This window comes from Ixodes scapularis, unplaced genomic scaffold, assembly GCF_016920785.2.
Source record: "Ixodes scapularis isolate PalLabHiFi unplaced genomic scaffold, ASM1692078v2 ptg000320l_1___fragment_1__unscaffolded, whole genome shotgun sequence".
Taxonomy (NCBI): domain Eukaryota; kingdom Metazoa; phylum Arthropoda; class Arachnida; order Ixodida; family Ixodidae; genus Ixodes; species Ixodes scapularis.
Genome location: NW_024609961.1, coordinates 636,118 through 657,696, shown reverse-complemented (window position 1 = coordinate 657,696; position 21,579 = coordinate 636,118). Strand labels below are relative to the sequence as shown.

The 21,579-nt window shown below is 46.4% G+C and overlaps 1 protein-coding gene across 1 annotated transcript in view; it reads right to left on the bottom strand.

Annotated features, from left to right (window-relative positions):
- LOC8050789 (cholesterol transporter ABCA5) overlaps positions 1–21,579 on the bottom strand; it is a 119,192-nt gene that overhangs the window by 20,361 nt on the left and 77,252 nt on the right. The window contains exons 18-24 of the mRNA XM_040213927.1: positions 21,347–21,489; positions 17,700–17,972; positions 13,622–13,906; positions 11,058–11,195; positions 9,843–9,941; positions 7,254–7,457; positions 2,633–2,839 (exon numbers count right to left, since the gene is read on the bottom strand). Coding sequence (XP_040069861.1) covers positions 2,633–2,839; positions 7,254–7,457; positions 9,843–9,941; positions 11,058–11,195; positions 13,622–13,906; positions 17,700–17,972; positions 21,347–21,489 — 1,349 coding nt within the window. The remainder of the gene's footprint in view (positions 1–2,632; positions 2,840–7,253; positions 7,458–9,842; positions 9,942–11,057; positions 11,196–13,621; positions 13,907–17,699; positions 17,973–21,346; positions 21,490–21,579) is intronic.

Below are 21,579 nucleotides of genomic sequence, written 5' to 3'. Positions count from 1 at the left end.
GTATGGGACTAGTCCCATGCTGTCGCTGTAGCGCAACATATCTTATTGAATTTCACTCAGCTGCAATGTTTCCATAGCTATCACGGCGATGAGAGGCGCCAATTCCGAAAATACGTCGGTGACATCAGCGCCATCAGCGTAGTCAAAGCTACCGGCGCACCCCCAACTCGCCGCCACTAACGCTCCCATTCTCCTACTGCCGAAACAACTTCCGGTTCCTGTGCCAGAGTACCGTCACAACCGTCAAAATTACGCCGCAGCTTGTTTTGCGGTCAGTTGGAAAGAAAGGAAAATTCGATATTTCATTAAGTTTTTTGCGTAGAAGTTAATGAACCGAGACGAAAACGGACGCCTGTTCGGCATTCAGTGAACATTGAAGGTTTAATGTAAAAGTTATCTGGGCAAAAGTAGAAGGGTCATTTCATGGTCCCAGCTGTGGCGTAGCTCCGTGGTAACGCGCCCGCTTCACGTGCGACGGACCCAGGATAAAATCCTGAGAACACCGCGGCGGGCCATCTTTTTCGAGCATTTGGCGATATAGACGACGGACACCCTACGCCCTACTATGGCAACTACAAGGTGTCACAAAAGGAAGTTTACACGGTCTTTTTTACCGCAAAAATAAACTAGGCATCGCCGAACGCTCATTCTCCGCCCATAGGTAGAGCTAGAGGTTAGAATCAGATGCCAAAGTTTCAGCCCGATCTGATAACTTAATCAAAAGTTATAAGTGATTTTCTGAAAGTTTTAATAGGAAAATGGCGGCCAAATGAGTTTTCAAACACATGGGGCTCTATGGCACCAGAAACCGAAAACGAGCAATAATGGGCTCCATTTTCTCATTGAAATTTTCAGAAAATCACTTAAAACTTTTGATTAAGTTATCGGATCGGGCTGAAACTTTTGCATCTGGTTGTGACCTCCAGCTCTACCTTTGGGCGGGGAATGAGCGTTCGGCGATGCCTAGTTCAGTTTTGCGGTAAAAAAAACTGTGTAATTTTTTTTTTTTTTTATGACACTCTGTATTTGAGCTACAACGACAACGGACGTCATTTCGAGTGGTTTGAAGACCCGAGAGTAACTACTGCTGTAATACAGTATGCATTAAAGATATGATTGGCACGACGAAGTGAAAGTCATGCCCATTAGGCCTGCACAGTTCGCGATTTTAGTGGCACTTTTTTTTTAGTGCCTGTCATTTTTTTATCCTCTGTAGATTGCAGTGATTGGCCCTCTGCCCGCTTTGAAAAGAGGGAGAGTTTGTTTTAACGGGAACTGTTTACTGATTCAAAGATTATTATTAAATCTAAGTGACTTCACAATAAGGGCCAATATTACCTCTAAATACTTAATATGTAAGGATAAAAACACGGATTACTTTCACAGACAACCACACTATCATTTAGCAACGACGAATGTTTATTTCCGGACACTAAAAATTTGCGCGTTGACCAGAACGGGCGACGGCTGAATGAAAGGAGGTTACGAACGGGAGCGCTAATAAGGATTCAGTCAACGTATCGGTGATTGCCCACGTTTATGATTTTTCTGGCTCTGGCCTGAAAAATCTATAGCACGTTTTTTCAGGGTTCACGATGCATATTAAACGTTCTGTTTTGCTTTTTCGATGATGAATGTTTCAATGATTTCCCATCCGAATCACTGAGGATGTGTTTGTTCCCAGGACCTTGGTACAGTCAAGGTTTGGTTCTTCGCATGAGCAGCGATGAAATGTGTACGATGGTCGGCTTTTGATGTTGCCTCGTTTTGATGCACTCGTAGACGGTCTTTTATGCAATGGCCAGTTTGGCCAATGCATTCAGCTCCGTACTTGAGGAGCATCGAGAACACCTTCTCAGTCGCACATTCTCTGAAGTGGGTGTGGTGTTTATTACCGAAGGGCGGCTTGGCCTCCTTCCCGTTGACTAAATGAAAGAGTGTGGTTGTGTGTGAAAGCCCTCCGTGTTTTATTCCACGCTCGCCTTAACCAGTCCGCCTCTAAAGATCACAAGCACGTCCGATCACGGCTGTTTCTGATGCACATCTGTTATTAACTTATCCAATTGATCAAGCAGTTCAACTGAAAATTTGCTGTATGCCATCGGAAGCCACTGATCCACTTGACCATGAGCCTTCGATGACCTCAAGCTTTGGAGCTCATTTTTAATTTCCGTGAATTGTAATAAAAACGCCTGAATTTAGAAATCACACGGCATGCAATTTTAGGGTGTACCTGTACATAAAATAAGAAGGATACAACTAAAACCTATTTGCAACTTTCACGATCTATATAGAGCGCGCTGAAGCCTATAAAAATGCTGCTGTCATTTGGGCGACCGACGTTGGACAGCTGTACGCGGTTAGGTTAATGACGCGTCAGTAATTCTGCTTTAACTACATACGAGCGAGTTTAGACCATACATTATTTGTGTATGTCAGAAAACCAAGAAACTAGACAGCGGTATTGTCACAGCGTAGAAACATCGTAAGTTGCGAATGGAAGTGCGCGTCCTCGCCATTTACGGAAGTCCAGTAAGTACGTAATCTTTCGGCTTATAATATCAACACTCTATTACAACGGAAATCAGTGTCGTAAGAGTAAGTACTACAGGGTCAACCTGCACCGTCTCACCCTCCCGCTGGAAGGGCTCTCCTCCCCGACGATGACCTTCATGGTGGTCGTCTTGCCAGCCCCGTTGGGCCCCAGCAGGCCGAAGATGTCTCCCGTGTCGATGGCCAGGGACAGGTTGTGGATGGCCACCTTCACGCTGTGCCAGGGCCGGCACTGGCTCCCTCCTTCGTACACCTTGCGCAGCTCGTGCACGTACACCACGGGAGGCTGCGTTCGTCGTTCATAAGCGTTCGCAGACTCTTCCAGCGACAGCCACTGAGGAACAACCTCTCCCGTACTCGGCACGTCAGATTAAGGCACGCCGGACGTCGTAATTCAATGTAACCATCGGATAAATTAAGTTCCCTTTACTTTGTAAATGCCAATCTTCCAAGAGGAGCACCTATACAAAAAGAAAAAAAAAGGTAACGCCAGATAGTTTTCTTCTCAGTACATAGACGTCGCATGTATCCTATCACACGAGCCGAACGATAACGCCCCAAAAAGTTCAATGAAAACCCATATCATCGTACAAATCTTTATTAAATCTTTATTGTTGACCCGGAACATGAAAAAATTACTTAACATTCGTCGGTACGCTTCAAAAATAAAATAATTTTGTGTACACCCCAGGTAAAAAGAACATATTTCACTTCCAACCGATTCACCCAGGCATGTAAGTGTCGACATGGTAGAGCTTTGATTGGGCAGAAGACGTCAAGAGCTCTGCGGTTAGTCAGCCTCCTGAATGCTAAAGTTAGCATTCAGGTGCCCAAAGGGACCGAAGTGTAATGGTGGTGTGAGCAAATATAAATATTATTTGTAGCACATAGATTCGGCGGTACGTACCACCACCTAGGCTAGCTACTTACAATTACTCTGCTTCACCCTGCCATCTAGTGGCAAGCGATTTATTTTTATTTCACGCTTCGCCATGATTTCTGGTTACCGCGCAACTACGCTGCTTCGAATTGGCTCTCTTTGAGAGCTGCTTTTGGTTTCGCGAATGATTTACCACTCCTCCGTGTTGTGCGGTTGACGAAGGAATTGTGGCTCGAGGAATAGCAAAGGTAAGACGTAAGGTGCGTGAATAAACTGGGTACCGGTTGTCTCAGTTTAACATCGCAGTGCCGACGATGAGAAGTCTGAATGACTGCTTTCAAGACGCAAGTTTCCTTACCTAAGCGGGGAAGCCGGCTTCGGAAATAAATACAGTTCGCGGAAAGCTGCAGCTCTCACCCCGTACAATAGACGTAGCGTCCTCGTTAAGCCTTATTAAGCTCGATTTGCTCAATTCGGGGCCGCCATAATGAGAAGCAGGCGACTGAGGAACTTTGCTCCCCTGCTTTCAGGACGAAAGTTTCTCCCTTTCTGAAGGAACATGTATGTGTCAAAAACGTTCCTCTTTTTTGGGGAGGACTATAGTGACCCTTTTTTCTAAAAGTGCATTTCGCATAAGCTCGAAATTCTGCAAAATACTGTCTGCGGAGGCTAATGTTATATTCGCTTTGCGTGCACTTGTTTTGGTCATACCCTTTACAACTTTGTCCTTTGTCAGTCATGCACTGTAACATTTTGTTAGGCTGCCGCATATCATCGCGAGACTGTTATATATATGCATACTACACATCTTTACAACTTGGGTAATATTCAATGGATATCTACTTTTGCTTGAGTTGGGAACATCGCATTTCACCAGGAAACTTAACTGTTTAATGTTTTGCACGTGACGTCATCGCACGCTATACTGGTGGCCATTGCGATTTTTTCTTGCGGAGGAATAAAATCCGGTAATGCAATACACGCTGGAGAAGGCATGCGTTCAGTAACAAGGCCGCCGCAGTAGCAGCTAATGTAAGGTCAGTGCACCTCATGTATTTGAGATACACAAATTATTATTGCTTGGTGCAGCATCGTGAGGAACGGGACAAGCGTCTGGCAAGAATGTTTTTGAAAACTAAGCAGTTTTTGAGGCCACGTTCTCCTGTTTTCGTGGTAAACGTGGGGCCGAGGAACCTCTACAACACTTCTGTTCTTGAAACTACCCCCTTCTCCTTTTCTTTTTTCGTTGCTCTGTCAGATAATACTTCTTATTCTTGAGGGACTCTTGACCCTCCTCCGTTTGGGGTGTTGATTCGACAATTACATTTGTGTTACCTGTTATCAGTAGTCCTTCATTGCCCTTGTTTTCCACCCAAAAATTGTGAAGTTTAAACGAAGTACCGAGATGGTGGAAGTTTGAGGACGAACGTGTTGACGACACTCCTGTGAGACGTCGGAGCGGCTGTCAACGTTCGGGTGTCCCTCTGAGCTAAAAAATAAAAAACGCAGACAGAGTTGTGACAATAAGCAATGCAAGCGTGACGTTTTGCATTGCTTAATGTCCCAACTCAGACTGCGTTTTTTGATCTAAACATATGTTTCGGCATCGTCATTAGCTGAGCTGCCTCAATAAATTGCGCTGATTGGCTCTCCGAGTCTTGTGCGTGAAAGTAGACGCACAGACTTTTTTTTAGAGTGTATGACGATTTGATCAACACATAAAAATTAAACTGCCAATTTTTAATTCTCAAATGTTTAGTTTGTGATGTTATTAAAAAATAGTTACCGTGAACCGTTTTGTATCGGTTAGCGGTATACTTTCTTCCGGTTTAGTTCCGGTTCCGTTCCAAGATGGCGGCGAAGATTTCGGTTCGGTTGAGTTCCGGTTCACCTAAAAATAATGTTTCGGTTCCGATTTCTGGTTCGGTTCAGTTCCGGTTCCACACTGATTGCATGTATCTTAAAACGATGGTGTTTTTCTTTCAAGCTTTAAAAATCCTGCAACATAGATGGAACTGTCAACACCTAGGAACATGTAGTTCTATAAAAATACACACCAGGGTGAAATACTTACGATATAGACCCTTTCAGGCAACATTTCATGGGCGCCGCCATCTTGACGTCACGTGGCCCTGCCGCCATAGCCGCCCTTCAGTTTCTCGCCGTTCCTCCGAGTTGTGTGCTGCACCGGCCACTACCGGAGCTTTGTTTTCGCGTTCTTTTACGGTCGGCGTAGAAATCATGTTTTCTTTGGGTCTTTTCGATATTTCGGACTTTCATTTAATCATTTGATATCTATATTTCAACATTAGCTCTTGTATTTTCTTATTTATGAAATTAAATCGGACGGCGAATGGATCGACGATACAAGGTTATGGCTTCAGAGATTATGTAGGTTCATCCCATTCTAACGTTTTTCTCGCAAATAAAGGGCAGTCAACACCATTGCGACATATGCCAATTTCAACTAACGCAGTAAGGCTATCCAGTCGTGCTTGTCGCTGCATGTGCGCGCTCATTTCCGTAAAGCCAACCCGCATGTAAGCGATTTTGCGTGCGACGAGACGAGCGACGGCTGACTACGACGAGAGTCAGCGACGAAGGTTTCTCACTGTCGCCTCTTGCATCGCTGGGTTTTTTGGGTTTTTCGAAAACGTCACTCACCGTCTTGGTCGCTTGCTCCCGTCGCTTCCGTGCGGTTTGCCTCGTCACGCGACTGCCCGAGCGACAGCTCGGGCAGTCGCTTGGGGCCACTGTCGCTTGTCTCGTTGCTCGCCGAATCGCTTGCATGCGGTTTATACTTAATATCGAGGCGCCAATGGTTCGATGCTGTGTGCATGGAAATTGATTGAGCATAAACCGCATGTAAGCGATTTGGCGAGCGACCAGATAAGCGACGGCGACCCGCTTCGCTGTCGCTCAGTCAGTCGCACGACGAGGCAAACCGCATGGAAGCGACGGAGCAAGCGACCAAGACGGTGAGCGACGTTTTCTAGAAATCCCAAAACCGAGCGATGCGACGTGCGACGATGAGAAATCTCCGTCGCTCGTCTCGTCGCACGCTAAATCGCTTACATGCGGGTCGGCTTTACGGAAACGAGCGCGCACATGCAGCGAGAAGGACGACTGTGATAGCCTTATTGCGTCAGTTACAATTTACATATGTCGGAATAGTGTTGACTGCCCTTTATTAGCGACAAAAACGTAAGAATGGGATGAACTTACACGGTCATTGAAGCCTCATAATCTTGATTCGTCGACCCATTCGCTGTCCGATTGCATTATATAAATAAGAAAATACAAGAGCTATGTCGAAATATAAATATCAAATGATTAAATGAAGTCTTAAATATCAAAAGGACTTAAAGAAAATAAAAGATTTCAACGCGTAATGTAAAAAAAAACACGAAAACGAAGCTCCGGTAGTGGCCTGTGCTGCACACAACGCGGAGCAACAGCGAGAAACTGAAGGTCGGCTATGGCGGCCCGGAAAGCGCGCGAAGGGCGCGCCGACTGGTGGCAGCTCGAGTAACTGACTCGCTGAAAGCGTCTATATAAATTATTACATAGTTGAAGAACGACCAAGAAGGATGTTGGATGAAGAAGAGGAAAAGGAGGACTAGACCTACGAAGCTCGGAGGAACAACTCGGTTCTATTTCAACCATCTCGACTCGTCTATAAATAGCGCACCTTTTCATCGTGACTATATTACAGGTCTTTCAGCTCGGTTTTTGTCGTTTTCACCCGCTACATTGCAGCTTTGTTTGAAAATCTACCAGAACAGGGTGCGATTGTGAAAGTTATCTAATGCCCGCTCACCTTGGGCATGAGGCTGACATCCATGTCAGCGACACGGCGCCGCTCGTTTCTCACGTCGTCGTCCTCGTTCTCGGGAAGGTCGGAGTTGGGCGTGATGTCGATGATGCGCCTCGTGATCCAGAAGGCGTCCGCGACCCGACCCCCGGCCTTGGCGATGTCGGCGATGCGCAGCAGGAAGTAGTGCAACGCGATGTGTAGCAGACACTGCACGAAGCGGTGAACGAGCGCAATTTAGAGAAGGCAACCACTTCACTTCCACCCCTGGGGCCCAAGTTCAAACGTTGCAACTACTTTACTGCACGACTTGAAAAGCGTTAACCCAAGAGCTGACCTTCCCGCTTGGATACTGTGCTTGCGACTCAAGAAAAAAGCTACGGAGCTACATGGGCTCCAGTTTAGACAAACGCCTTTATTTAGACGCGCGCAAAAAAAAAAAAAAAAAAAAAGCAAGACAAGTTGATCGCAAAACGCCCTGCAATTGTGTTGCTACGTGAACCGTTCTTCGTTTAGCGCTACTAACCTCCAGGCATTTCTTCTCGAACTAAGCCTCCAGTTGCCTCCACTCCTCTCCACCCCACTGACTTTCCCCGTCGGGACGGCCTGCATCCACAGAGTGTGGGAAATGACGGGCTGCAGCCTGTCAGGTGTCAGTTTTTCCCGCTAAATTGAGCGGGCAAATAAAATAATGTGTAGGTCACGCGACGTAAATTTTCCCACTGAATATAGCGGGGAAACTTAATTTGGGTATAGGTCACGTACCATCATCATAACGTCCATTTTCCCGCTAAATCTAGTGGGTAAACTTAATTTGTGTACAGGTCACGTGAAACGTAGTCGTATCACCTAATGTTTCCAACTAAATTTAGCGGGAAAAGTGAATTCGGGTTGGGGCCACGTGACGTTAATTTGCCGCCAAACTTAGCGGGCGGGTAAATTGAATTTCTGTGTAGGTCACGTGGTGTCAATTTACTCGCTAAATCTGGCGGCAAAACTGAATTTCAGTTTAGGTGGCGTGATTTCATGTCATGCGACGTCAATATTTCCGCTAAATTTAGCGGGGAAACTGAATTTGTGTATAGGTCGCGGGACATGAAGTCGTAAGACATCATTTTTCTCGCCAATTTGTTTTCGGTGGTGGAGGGGAGGGGTTGAACTGAAGTGGGGTTGAGGTCACTTAACGTCAGTTTTCCCGCTAAATCTAGCGGGGAAACTGAGGTCGTGGGGCGTGACGCCCCACGACCTCATTTTCCCCGCTAGATTTCCCCACTAGTTTCCCCACGGCTTCACAAAATCCGGAGCAACCAGCCAAATAACGTATCAGTCTAAAAAAAACTATCGCACATTACATTTGAAATCAAAGGCCATCAATGTCTTCAGCTGCAGATAATCATATTTTTGTCTTGCGACATACGTCAGCACAAGGTAAGTTTCACGAAGAATGAGGAATCAAAATGCATTCGCATGCGCTTCTTATTGGCTATGCTCTTAGGAGAGGCGGCCGTCATAAGCTCTGCAAATCTTCTGGAAAGCGAATGCGGCTCGCGTTTATAAATAGGTGAACCTACTCGCATATTTGATCAAACACGTCGCATTATGCTCGAGTATGACCTCCGAGAAACCTCAGATGGGTAGCAGACGTATCAGTAACAGAAATATATTTGGGGAAATGTTTTTTGGTTAAACTTCGGCTTCACCTGTACAGTTCGCAAAAAGTTTTTTTTTTTTTTTATGTTAGTAATAGTTTCAACTTCTTCCGTGATACGTCTCACTATAAATGTGATATGAATTTCAATCCGGCAATATTGAATAACATGGAAAGGACCGAGGGTCATACTGAGGTGGGAAATAACCAGCATTTGACTTCGTGCATCCAGCTTTCAAAAAATAACCGATTTTTAATGGTCTTTTCTAAGCAGAATAACTCGATTGGTTTCCTAAGCGCGGCATCACGTGCTGCGTGCGCCTGATTTTAACTTTGGTACGCTCGCAACTCCACGTGCTGCACACATGACCGACATTCCCTTAGTAGCAAAAAGTCCTCTGTATACATCCCGGCCGGTAACAGCCCGTGATTATTACTCTTCTTGCGTTTGAAATACTTCTTACAGGTCAATAATTTTCGTATTACAGTTCCCGAGGCAAAACTGTTCCACAAGGACTATCCGACACATCTTAAGAACCCCTTCAGGACCCCTTTGACTTATGCAGCGGCCGTCTAGGACGGGGCCCCAATCCTCGTTCTGGCCGCTGGATCAGATTGCTAAAACAAGGCGACTGTCACAAACCATTAAACAAATGCGGAGCGCAAGTTCGTCTCCTTCTTGCACTGTGGTTGCGATGTTGTCAAAATCCCCGAGCTCTTATTGGCTGATTCAAAAGTATAGCGGGTAGACCTCGAGGCATCCAGCATTGAGGTCTACCCACTATCCTTCCAATCAAAGCCAATCAGAACTCGGCGTCGCTCTGACGTCATTGCAACCCCCGTGCAAGAGGCAGACGACTTGCTCTCCGAATTATTTCAGACGTGTCCGCCAGATACGTGCGAGACGGTATAACGCGCACATGCGATAACGACTACTGCACACCTACCGCGATGTATGTGATGAGGATGTTGCTCTCCCACTCGAAGTACATCCAGCGGTTCGTCGGATATCCGTTGGACGCTTTCGTGTCGATGATGACCGACGTCTTGTTGCATGCAACAAGAAGTGAGATAAGTCAAACTCGACACATTCCTCACATATAACCGAAGGCTTACCTTAAAGGGATACTGAACCAAAATTTGGATTTCGCAAAGTAAGGCTGCAGAAGTGTTGAACGGGACGCTACGAACTCCAAAACATCACTCGCACATCGATATCTCAAACGTATGGCCGTACTTTTGGAAAAGAAGGGCGCGATCAAGCGAGCTCTTTGACGTAACTGACCTCCGGGAGAATTTGAGAATGAGGAGAAGCGGCCTCGCTTCTGTCCTCCTCGCTTCGGTTCACGAGCTTGACGGGACGTAGTGAGGAGGAGAGAGAATGGGAATCGTGACGTGCCTTGTCTCGTCGGCCTTGTCGGCCGGGTTCAATCGCGCACTTCTTTTCCAAAAAATACGGCGATCGGTTAGATATATCGCCGTATGAGTGATATTTTTTTGGTTTTGGAGCTTCCTGCCTATCCGCCCGGCCTTGTTTAGTGAGCTCGAAATTTCGGTTCAGTATCCCTTTAAGCAATTATCGGAATATTTACGAAAGGCACACCGTAGTCACTGACGGCTTAAGAAACGCGGGGTGTGGCTCATCATGATCACGCCTTGTGATTGGTTCTTTGGCTTTCTTATCAGCTGATACCGCAATCCTATTGGCTGCGGAGCAATAATAGGATGGTAGGGACACGCCACGCCCTGGGCATTGGCGGTCAGTTACAGGGTGTCCCAAGAGGACCATCTGCTCTAAAACAAGTCGGAAAAATCGGCGCCTGCACATAGAAAGTTAGAACTTTTGCTGAATGTGCACTGAGCAGGTGAGTTTAACCGTGTGAAATTTCAGAACGCAATTTCTTTTCTGCAAAGAAAAAAAAAAAGAAAATGAGGGCAAAATTTTTGCCAAAGTCAACGGTGAGCGCGTTTGCAGACGACCGAGCTTGCAACGCTATTTACCTGTAGCGCCATCTCCCGATAGGCGCAGCAAGCAGACGACACACTCCGCTGTCGGTGTTAGCTTTCATTTGGCTCAGTAGAGTCTGATTAGTTTATCAGAAACGAGACAAACACCAAATATGCAAGTAGTGAATCTGAACGAAGAGAGGCGTGAATGCAACCTTGATTATATAGTAGAGGCCTCCGTTTGGAATATAGAAGGGAACCAGTAAACAGAGTGCGGTGTGAAGGGCGGTGGCGCTACGAGACGAGCCCGTCATGTCCAGGATGGTGACAGGGACGGCCGGGAACATGGAGCACTAGAAGAGAAACGGAACCGCAATGTGTGCTCACCTCGTGCAAAGGGAGAAAACAACTCTAAACTCGAACTCGGTCTGCGGTCTGAGTAGCAAACTACATTAAGCGAGCTTGACATGTGGGAAAGCAAACGCAGGATATGTCATCAACGACCGAATATATATATTCGAAGAAACCTAAACTATCTAAAGAAAAAAACATGTTTTCTTTTGAATCAATTCAAGGCGACCGAATGCCTTCTTGCAAAATCATACTATGTACCACTGCGTCAAGCCGCATGTCACTGACTAGCTCCTAATCACGTTCAGAATAGTCGGTCTTGAAAAGGGCACTGAAGTGGATTTCGTTCTTCACCTACGCAAAGTAGGCGTCCTATGCATCTACACTCTAAAGGCTCTGTTATACTCCGACGTAACGCGTGCGAGCGTGCGAGCGCGTGGCGTAACCGACGCGACCGGCGGCGTTCGACGCAGCCTGACCGCCTCGACGCCAAAATGAAGCATGCAGTATCCCGCGCCGGCGACGCCGGACCAGGATGCATCACGCGCTGGCTCCCGGCAGCCCTCGCGAGGGAAGCGCGTTGAATACGAGCAATAGCAGACGACGGGAGCATCACTCCGTGTGGCGTCATGTTTGAAGAATCGGACTCGGTCGTCGAGAAGCTCATCGAAGGAATTCGTCCTCACCCGTGTGTCTACAACACGAGGAAGCTTGAGTACCGTAGACCGTGCGCTTGTCAAAGATGTACCGTATATACATTGACCGCCTACGCTTGCGGCGCAGGCAGTGCGGTGCAGCAACAGTGCAAGCGCGAGTTTTCGTCGTGCAAGGTACGTCCACGCCATCGCTCGAACTTGGCGCTCAAGAAGCGTGAGAATTCTCGTCTGCTATTCGAAACGAAAAGAAACCGGAATTGGCGCACTCTCGCAGGAAACGTGCCCTCGTAGTCATAATCTGCGCATGCGCCGCGCCGGCGGCCCACCGACACGCGCCGCGGGAGCCGGCAGGGCCGCCGGAGTATAAAGAGACTGAATTTTTGAAGCACGCGACGTGACTGACGTGACGTAGCCGACTTTGGCTAGCGTTCGCTTGCGCGCGCGTTTCGTTGGAGTATAACAGAGCCTTAAGAAATGCCTGCGCGCCTGCTTACCCGCAAAACGCTCAAAGAGCCAATCATTGCGATCTAGGAAATCAGCTGAGCGAATGATGAGGTGGAACATCTGCTTAGACCTCAAAATTAAGCCTGCGCTGTGGCATTACGCAATGCAAAGCGTCATGCTTGCGCTGCGCAATGCCACAGTGCAGACTTAATTTTGAGGTCTAAACAGATGTTCCGCCTCCTCATTCGCTCAGCTGATTTTCTATATCGCAATGATTGGCTTTTTGAGCGTGTTACGGCTAAGCAGGCGCGCAGGCATTTCTTAGGTGTAAAATAACGATCATCCGTGACTTTTTCCCTGCTAAAAAGCGGCCAGACATCGCGACGCGCCCCTTTTCTGAGATGTCCCAGAAAAGGGGCTCTAGCCCCTTTTTCTGGGACAGCCTGGCTATAATCCAAAAAAGGGACTACCTACAGCCAAATCACGCGAGATTCCAATTTGGAGTTTCCTATGATGCTTAGGGTGCTCAAGTTGAGTTTGGAGCATAAACAAAACGATCTCAAAAGCCGCTTTAGCCCCCCTTCCGACAGAGTCGCCAGATCTGTTAAGGCATATCGCCCGAGGATTGCGCATCTTTTCAGTGATTCGTCGCGTATTTCTGTTTTCCTAATGATTCTCCGGTAACGTTTTCGGTTGCAGCCCTCAGTCGGCAAAATTGGCGTTTCAACAAACGACGTTCAACTCCGACTCCATCGTGCAAACGAACACATAGCGACCGGCTATGTGTTCACAGTCAGTCCACCACTAACATCGGACGCTGTTTTCCTTTATCGAAATTTCCCTACGCTGTACGAATAGAAACAGCGGGAGAGGAGGAGAGTGCGCGGGACGCCAGAGTGCTGTCCCCGTGCGCTTTATCTCGCGCTCTCCCTCTGTCTGTATCCGTATCGGGCAGGAGATCGAACTATAGAGGGCGCTTTATCAAGATTGTTGTCCACACAACCCGGTGTTTACCAACACAGGAAAAAAAAAATCGAACATCGCCGAGCACGGTCTGGCCACGAGCGCTTCGCTTTGACCAGAGCTTCGGACGCACGAGGGGAGGCCTTCGAATCGTTATCTTCGATTTCTCTGATCTACAACAAAAAGAAAATTCGGTTTGTTGCCCACACGGCTGAGGCATGCTGCTAGAGGCGTGACTGTTCGATCTCCTCCCCAAGAGGGTCATCGTTTGGTGATGCGCGCTTTCCGAGGCCACATGTTCGTTTCCGTCCGCAATGCTCGAAGTCACCAAGACCGACAGATTGCCAGGGCCCTGGGTCCGATACCAGCAAGCTGAGGAAGGGCAGCACTCCCTCGGCGGTCTCGTGCTTGTTGAAGAGGTGGGTGAGGACGTAGCAGACGAGCAGAGACGCCGGCACGTAGAGCAGGAACAGGATTACGATGGCCAGGACGGCCACGGGCTCGGTGAAGAAGGGCACGCCCATGACCAGCAGGGCCACCACCGTGAGTATCATGGACAGCAGGTAGAGGATGGCGTGACTCAGCAGAACCGTGAACCAGTAGCCCGAGAAGAGCAGCCCGGACACGCGCAACTGGTTCTTCACCTTGTTCTAAGAGATCGAAGAGAACCGACAAACTATTTCACGTAGACCATTGTAACGTTTACGGCCAGATGCTGTTTTTTGAGGCGGTTTCGTGAATATTCCGGCCGGTTTTTGAGCTACCGATTCCGATCCAAGCTCCGCCGGTGTCATGTATCGATTATAAAAGAGTAAAGGCGCAGGAGAGTTGGCGTAGATAGATAATTTCTTTAAAACAGCTGAGACTAGATAAAGAAACTTGAACCAACCAAAGTAGAAGAAAGAATGTCATCCTTTACCTGTTTTTTCTAGTTTGGTTGCTTCAAGTTTCTCCACCTACCTAGTCTCAGATGAATCTTCTCTTAGAAGCCAGTGCTATTCGCAGCATTCTACGTCACAATAAATAAATGTACGAAGTCGAGTTTTGAGTTTTAGGCACTGTAATTCACAACAAAGGAGCGGTTAAAACCTCCACAAAGCTTACAAATTAAAGACACAAATTTGCGATGAGGTACGATAAGCAGTTAAAGGGGCACTGACACATCAAAATCATATTTCTTTTTATTATCCGAAACGATTGAAAACGATGCCGGGACATTACCCTCAAAATTTGAGATTTGGGAATTCAGTATTCGTGAAGTAAAAAAACAATTTCCAAATGCCGAATTCGAAGTTCCCGCGCGATCGGCGCCGGTGCCTTGACGTCAAAAATTGAGGAGACCTGAGAGTCCCCTTTCCTGTCACCACTCCCTGCTGTTGCCATGGCGACCCAAAGCGAGGAGGAAAGGAGCGAGCGCCGGCTAGCGCCGGCGTTGCGGCGGACCGGTTTTGAGCGGTGTCGCCTGTTTTCCGTTGGAGGATACAAATCCAGGAGACGGCACCACAACGAACTCCCGATTTTTGGTATTTCAAAAAGAAGGGCCGTAGTGCGTTCGCAATTGCGTTAAAAAACATGTTTTAAGATTGCCGTAATTAAATGTTATAGAGATGTCGCCTACAAAGCTTCTAAATTTCCTGATTTTTGACGTCACCGATCAAAAGAAGCGAGGAGGCGAGAGGCGGGAAAATCAAACGCCAAAAATAAAAAGGCGCGCGCGCGCGCGGGAGAATTTTTTTTCGCGATGCGATTTTTTTTGCGTGTCTATGACTACAACTTGCATCGTTTTAGACAATAAAAATAAATACGACCTTTGGGGTGTCAGACTTCCTTTTTATGTCAGAGTAAAAAAAAATTGTTGTTAGCCCCTGGGACGTTATATATTAACTGAAACAATGGACTTGGCAAATTAGTCTGACTCTGCTCCTGTTGTGTGTTGTGCCAAATCAGGTTCCCTAACGGTATCGATCGATAAGACATACACGGCGAGCAAGTGAGTACCCTCCTTCTGCTGCGGTAAAATGATGTCATGGAGCCGAGCTCCAAAAAAGTGAGCAGGCAGACCTTTTGTTCTTTAAAGATTTCAGACACGGTTGCTACAATGCATCTTGAAGGTTGTCGTGTAATGGCAACACACGATACCATTGGAGGGCGGACGTGTTGTGTTGTCAGATGCAGCAATCGTGGCGGTTAATCGCAGACCTTTCGGTAAAAACTATGAGCGAACGCAAGTGTCGCTGTCCTCGCGGCATCACTACTCCTGGTTACTGAAGTACACGTGAACTGTCAAGATGTGACAATTCTGCAGCAGAACCGGCGTCTGCCACAAACAGAATCTCTGCTGTGCCTCCACCAGGATCGCGGCAGGTCACAACATGACACAAGTGAGACATCGTGGGTAAGAAACCGGGGGACCACAAACGAGAACGCTTTAAACACACCAGGCGGAGTCGCGCTCCAGGCACTATAGAGAGGTTTCACGTGAAGTACATTCGAATCAAAATCACGTCGGACGACATATTGATGAACCTCCGTCCTATGTTTCAGTATGCGTTGAGGCAGTGTTTCACACCTTGCTCGAGTTCTGTTTTGTCATGATCGACGGCGCCTGCTAGAGCAGTAGGGGACATGAAACAGCGTCGGCTAGTACTCGAGTTCCTAGATACCAGTATCTATGTCAATCCATCGGCGACCAAAGAGTTCCAGTAGATGCTGCCGAGGCGACTTTGAAATGGGCATTTAAAAAAATCGAAGTGTGGATTTATGCGGGCCAAATACGTTCCCATCCGGGCCTACTGAGTTCTGTCGTTCAGGGAGCGACTCCCCATGCTCGTGAATTTTAACGAGAGCAAAAGCGACGCCAATAACTATGCAAAAAAACACTCGAGAAAGTGGCGGACTCCGTTCGTCAACATAACGGAAGGCGGCTTAGCGGAAGTGAAAGAGCATTTGTGAAGCCACTCTATACAATCTTAACCTTGTTCCCCAGAGGCTCCAGTTAAATTAAAAGTCCGCATATCTTTTCTGGGACAAGTAAAATGTTTATGTGAAGTGGAGATTGTAAGATGAACAGCAGTGCCCTTCGCTTCATTTTTTTTTTCTTTATCTCAAACACATAGGTCCTCCTCGGGTTGTCGTTCCACTTAAATGCCATTCAACTTACCCGGCTGTACTTACTCGCCAATTTTCTCCATTTAAAAAGTCCAGGAAGTGCGTTCTTACATTTATTCCTTTGTATAAATAATTATCTGAAACTCTGTTCTGTATACGTAAACTAGGAAATATGAGGCCCACATTTTCTTCTAGTTCATCGAAACTTGTTTCGCAAAACAGTTCCAGAGATAACCGGATCTAGGTGGAACGGTATTAACCCTTTGATGCACGGTGCATTTTATAATAACATTTCAACTTACAACTTTGCGCGTAACTTTTTTTAAATCGCGAAAATAAACTTTAAACATTTTTCAGTCAATTGGTGACCTTTTTATGTTTAAATATGGTGGTACAATTGCGAAACCACTGTACCGCACCGGATAAAGGCTAGTTGCAAAAAAAAATACATTTAAGAACTTACTTTTTTGTAGCGAAATAATTTACAAATGTCATATAATAACGTGATGTGGCAGCACAAGTATATTTAAAGATTTAAAACAGAGCGGACTGTTGTCGATCGTGCGGAGCGAAATTTTCGTCGAAGTTTTCTGAGCTCTCCGACATTGAAAGTTCCGCACCACCTGCTTCTGTATATTTTTCTCATTACTGCTTTATTGCCCAGGCTCCTTGTCTCGGGGTATTTTTTCAACTACGATGTCAGAGGTTTTCTGTAGCAAAAGAAGACTTTGATTGCATTTTCATCATATAGGCACAACTATCCAAGCTATGACAGCCACACAGTTTTGGTACAAAAAACTATGTTTACCTTATGGGCAAGAAATACAGGTGAGTCACCCGATTTTACGTGTTTATAGGTACTTTTTTAAAATTATTTCGAATTTTGAAATTTATAGGCGCGATACAATGGTTTCAATAATGCCCCACCCCAATTTTTCGCCAATCGACAGCTTATGAATGAGATGGCCATAAATAAAAGTGCTTTACTTCCTCTTCGGAGCTTTTAGACAAATGTGCACATACATTTTTCTTTTTTATTTAGGAAACATGTTTTATAACGGCAAAGCGCTTATCATAACATGTTGAAAGCGCGTGCTCAAAAGCCTACTTCCAGCGAACTAGAGTGTATCATTGGGGCAAAGACTTAAATATTCTGATTTTCGTCCCAGAGAGGGCGTTATCAATCTGCAAAGTGCGCTGGTTTCAGATTGATACCACAGTCCGTTGCACTCCTAGACCACATTGTTTTGGTGGTAACATTTTGACACAACCATACACCAAAGGGCTAAGAGTGTAGTTTTCCGAAGAGAAAGGCAGAAACTCGAAGAGACTGGCCTGCCTGTCCTCGACCACTTCGACGGTGATGAGCGACGGCATGTAGGCGATCACCACACTCATCATCATCGTCCAGGTGTAGAGTTGCAGGTCGAAAACCGTATCGACTCCCCTCTGGGGCCACGGGTAGGACGACAGCTGCACGCGGCGATGGCTCAGCGCGTCCGCCGACTTCTCGGAGACCGCGAACAGCGTGTTGAAGGTGAGCGACTGCAGGATGGGCAGCGTGTGCACGTACGAGTCGTTGATGAGCATCACCAGCGGGTTCAGGTACTGTGCACCGCCCACGCGGTCCGGAAAAAAAAAAAAGAAAACAACACAGATGGTAAGTTGAATTTTCGTTGTGCTTCCTGGCATTATGATCACAATCGCGAGCCAGTAACTTTTTTTTTTTTTGACAGACTGTCATGAAAGGAGATAGCTGGAGCAACTAAGTACGCTGCGATTAAGACCCAGCTCAGTAGCGCCACTCATGTTGCTGCGTAGAGCAGCGTTGCACCAGTTAACCACCGCAAGAAATTGATCGCGGACAATCAATTACTCTTGTAAAATATTGTCCATACTACGGTTATCTATATAACTACAACTTGCCTTCATTTGTGTAGGATCTACGGTCATCCTAAGTTACCTTCCCATACGATGTCCCTAGCAGGCTGCTACATGGTCAGTGCACCTAGGACGCCGATAGAATGTGCGCGGCCAATTGCCTACACGGGGCTTCTATAGGACGAATGTTAGGAAGGCTATGCTCCTTCTTCACGCATGTTACCATAAAACGTAGCTAGAACTTAAATAGTTTCTTTTATTTTAAGGAATCACTGACTTTTCTCTTTTGCTGACCTGCCTAATAAGATCGCTTGGTCTCCTGCCTGTTAAGCCATCTTGCACCAGAGCAAAACATTGTCGTCTGAGACGTCTGACAACACCTATACTGTAAACGACCCGATTCAAGTGGCACGTAAATGAGCGTCACGTGATGAAGACAGGCAAATTACAGACGTAAAACAAGCAGACAATGAGAAGAAAAATGGCGCTACTTTTCGTTTTCCAGTAAATCTAAAGACAACCAAATCCGCAAATGAGTGCTATCTCGCGGAGTTCTCGACTGATCCTGATGATTCTGCCAACGTTCGCAAGGTCATCAAATGAGTCTTAGCAGTAATTAAACGCGGCTTATGTTTCCGACCTTAGCTTCCAACATACGTTTCACCTTATGAAAAGAAAACGTTGAACTTCGGAACACCGTTCACTTTTTTTTTTTTTTAAGTCACAAACATGTTTGGTTCGCGGAAATGTGCAAGGTATGAGTAAAAGAATCAGTTGTTGTTTTTTATGACTGACACCGCTGCTGACTTATATTTTCTAATGAGTAATAGGCCCTTTTCAAAAGTCCATCAAGCAACATTGGCGGTTGCTATTTCTTAAGAACGAAGCGTCTGATTGGTTTCGAGTTTCGCCGAAAGTGAAGATGTTCTTTCTTGGAGATTGCGCCGGGACCCGACGACGGAGGCAGCTGATGGTCGCTGACGGAATAGTAAACCAGACAGGACTCCGCGGATAGAGAAAAAAAAGAACACGTCTATTTACAAGCGAAGCTCATTTTCGAATGTCCCAAAAAGGTTACCGCACTTGCTGTCCTTGTCTTCTTCTCCTCTCAAAGCGTCCCCTGCCCCAGCTCGCACGAGCGTCGCCAGTTCACCCACACACAGGGGCGCACGTGCAAACGCCAACACGCAATGGAAAGAAAAAGAAGCTCGGTCCTGTTCCCGCGTCCACCCACGGTGATGGCGGGGCCGATTCTCACACCGAACGCTTACGTAGTACTCGTTTTCGACACCAGCTGAGCCGACTTCACACCGAACATTGACGGTGCCCTCGTTTCCAATAGATGCTCAGAGCATAGAGTTATTATAATGTACGCTAGAGGTTCAAGTAGCACTAGTGTCTATGCGACTTCCGGGAGGCAAATTGAAGCAGACAGCAACCAGTCTACTTTTGTGGTGCTCCCGTGCATTCCTTGGGGGAAACGCGCGTGCCTTTTGTCTCTTCAACGGACATTAACTCAAATAACTGTCGTTATTTGGGTCGTACCGAATAGTATGTACCTTTATGAAGATTGTAAAGGTGTAATTGCTTAAGTAACTACACGTTTCTTTACCACTGGACGATGTCAAACTGCGCTATATTTCAGGTCCAAACCTCTGTTCCATGGCTGGTATGTAAAAACTAGCAACGAGTCTAAGCAAAATAAAAATCGAAAGGAATGTGGCGTGTGTTCAAGATTCGCTAGCATTCCAGTGGTACTTATTTATTGTTAGTATGCCCGTCCTGACACTATATGAAAATGACTCCATCCTGCATCTTTACGAGCGGGACAAAAATACATTCGAAACGTAAAGAATGAAGTACGTGGGCCATGAAAGGTGTGCCTTTTTATTATTTCCTATGTCAGGTAGCTCTTATCAGGCACCTGTTTTCTGGCGTCTCCCTATTTTCAAAGATTTTGTGCCTGCGAGTGATGTTTTGGACGCGGAACAAGCAACTTCGCACATATTCATGAGCAGAAAGTATAAAGCAGAACTTATGTTTTTTTTTGTTTTTTTTATTTTGACCGTCTGCATGCACAAGGAGTTACTTATCCAGTTTTACTGCGTAGCTCTTGCAGTCTCTCTTCGTTTTCCACATGTCGTTCGTTCGTTTGGCACGTATAGACGCTTTGCAGCAGCTGTGCATGGGCGCCGCCATAACCGACCTTCAGTTTTTGTTTCCATTTATTTTGACCGATTCTCTCCATCATTACCACAGCAGGACAGGCTATTGTCATCTTAGATCCAACTGTGTCCTTCTCCCCAGAATTGGCCATTCCGGAGGCTCGGCAAAGTCCGCTTCAGTGGCTTGGTTTCTCGGTATGCGAGGAGAAGGTCAGTAATGGCGGCTGTGATCTGGCGCGTGTGCAAAGCGTCTATATTCTCCATGCTGGAAAGCGCCGGCGCTGTGTTCGCGCTAACAGTGTCCCACTGTGCACATAAATGCATGTACGAAGCCGTTTTAGCATCATTTTTATGCCACAAATTTAAAGTAAAAATGCCATAACTGAATAATTGTTCCTTCTCCGAGACGGAGCAATATTCAATGGACGTACGAATTATTCGTGATATTTGCTCTTCTAATTAAGAGCAAGGATAAAATGCACAAAATGTAAGGGCGCAAACGAGCTGGTGTACGTTGCACATGGTTGAAAAAACACCGAGACTGCCGGTAAACGACACAACACTAAAAAGTCTCTTTTTAGTGTTGTGTCGTTTATCCGCAGTCTCGGGGTTTTTTCAGCCATATAAAATGCACTCGCTCTTTTCCATAGAAATACATTACCGGAAGTCAATTTCCGACTGGTTTCTGTCTGCTTCGATTTGCCACAGCACACTAGCGCCAGATGGACCTCTAGCGTGCATTATAATAACTCTACGGCTCAGAGTATGTGACCAAAACAGTGGCGGACGGGCAATGGTGCGCAATTGTGTAAAGGTCTATTATGTAGATGAAACTAACCCCCCGTTCGCTCCCAATCTTTCAGAGAATCTAGAGGCATTGATTGCTGTCGGACCAAGCGTGTCCAAGAAATATCCAGACGCTGCGAGATTGTCTACCTTGTTTTCGGCCCCAAGGTTGTCTGGAATCTGCGCGTAGTAACTTCCAGGAGGAATATTTTCGAGAAGAGGGCTGCCATTGTTCCACCGTACGGTCATGTTGAGCGTTTCCATGGCCTTCTCATAGATTTCGATTAGACTATCTGGAAAGAAGAAGAATACCCATCAGAGCTAATCAATCGATTTGTATGGCTTGTAGTGTCTCCGTATGCCGCAAGCTTTGCTACGCAAGA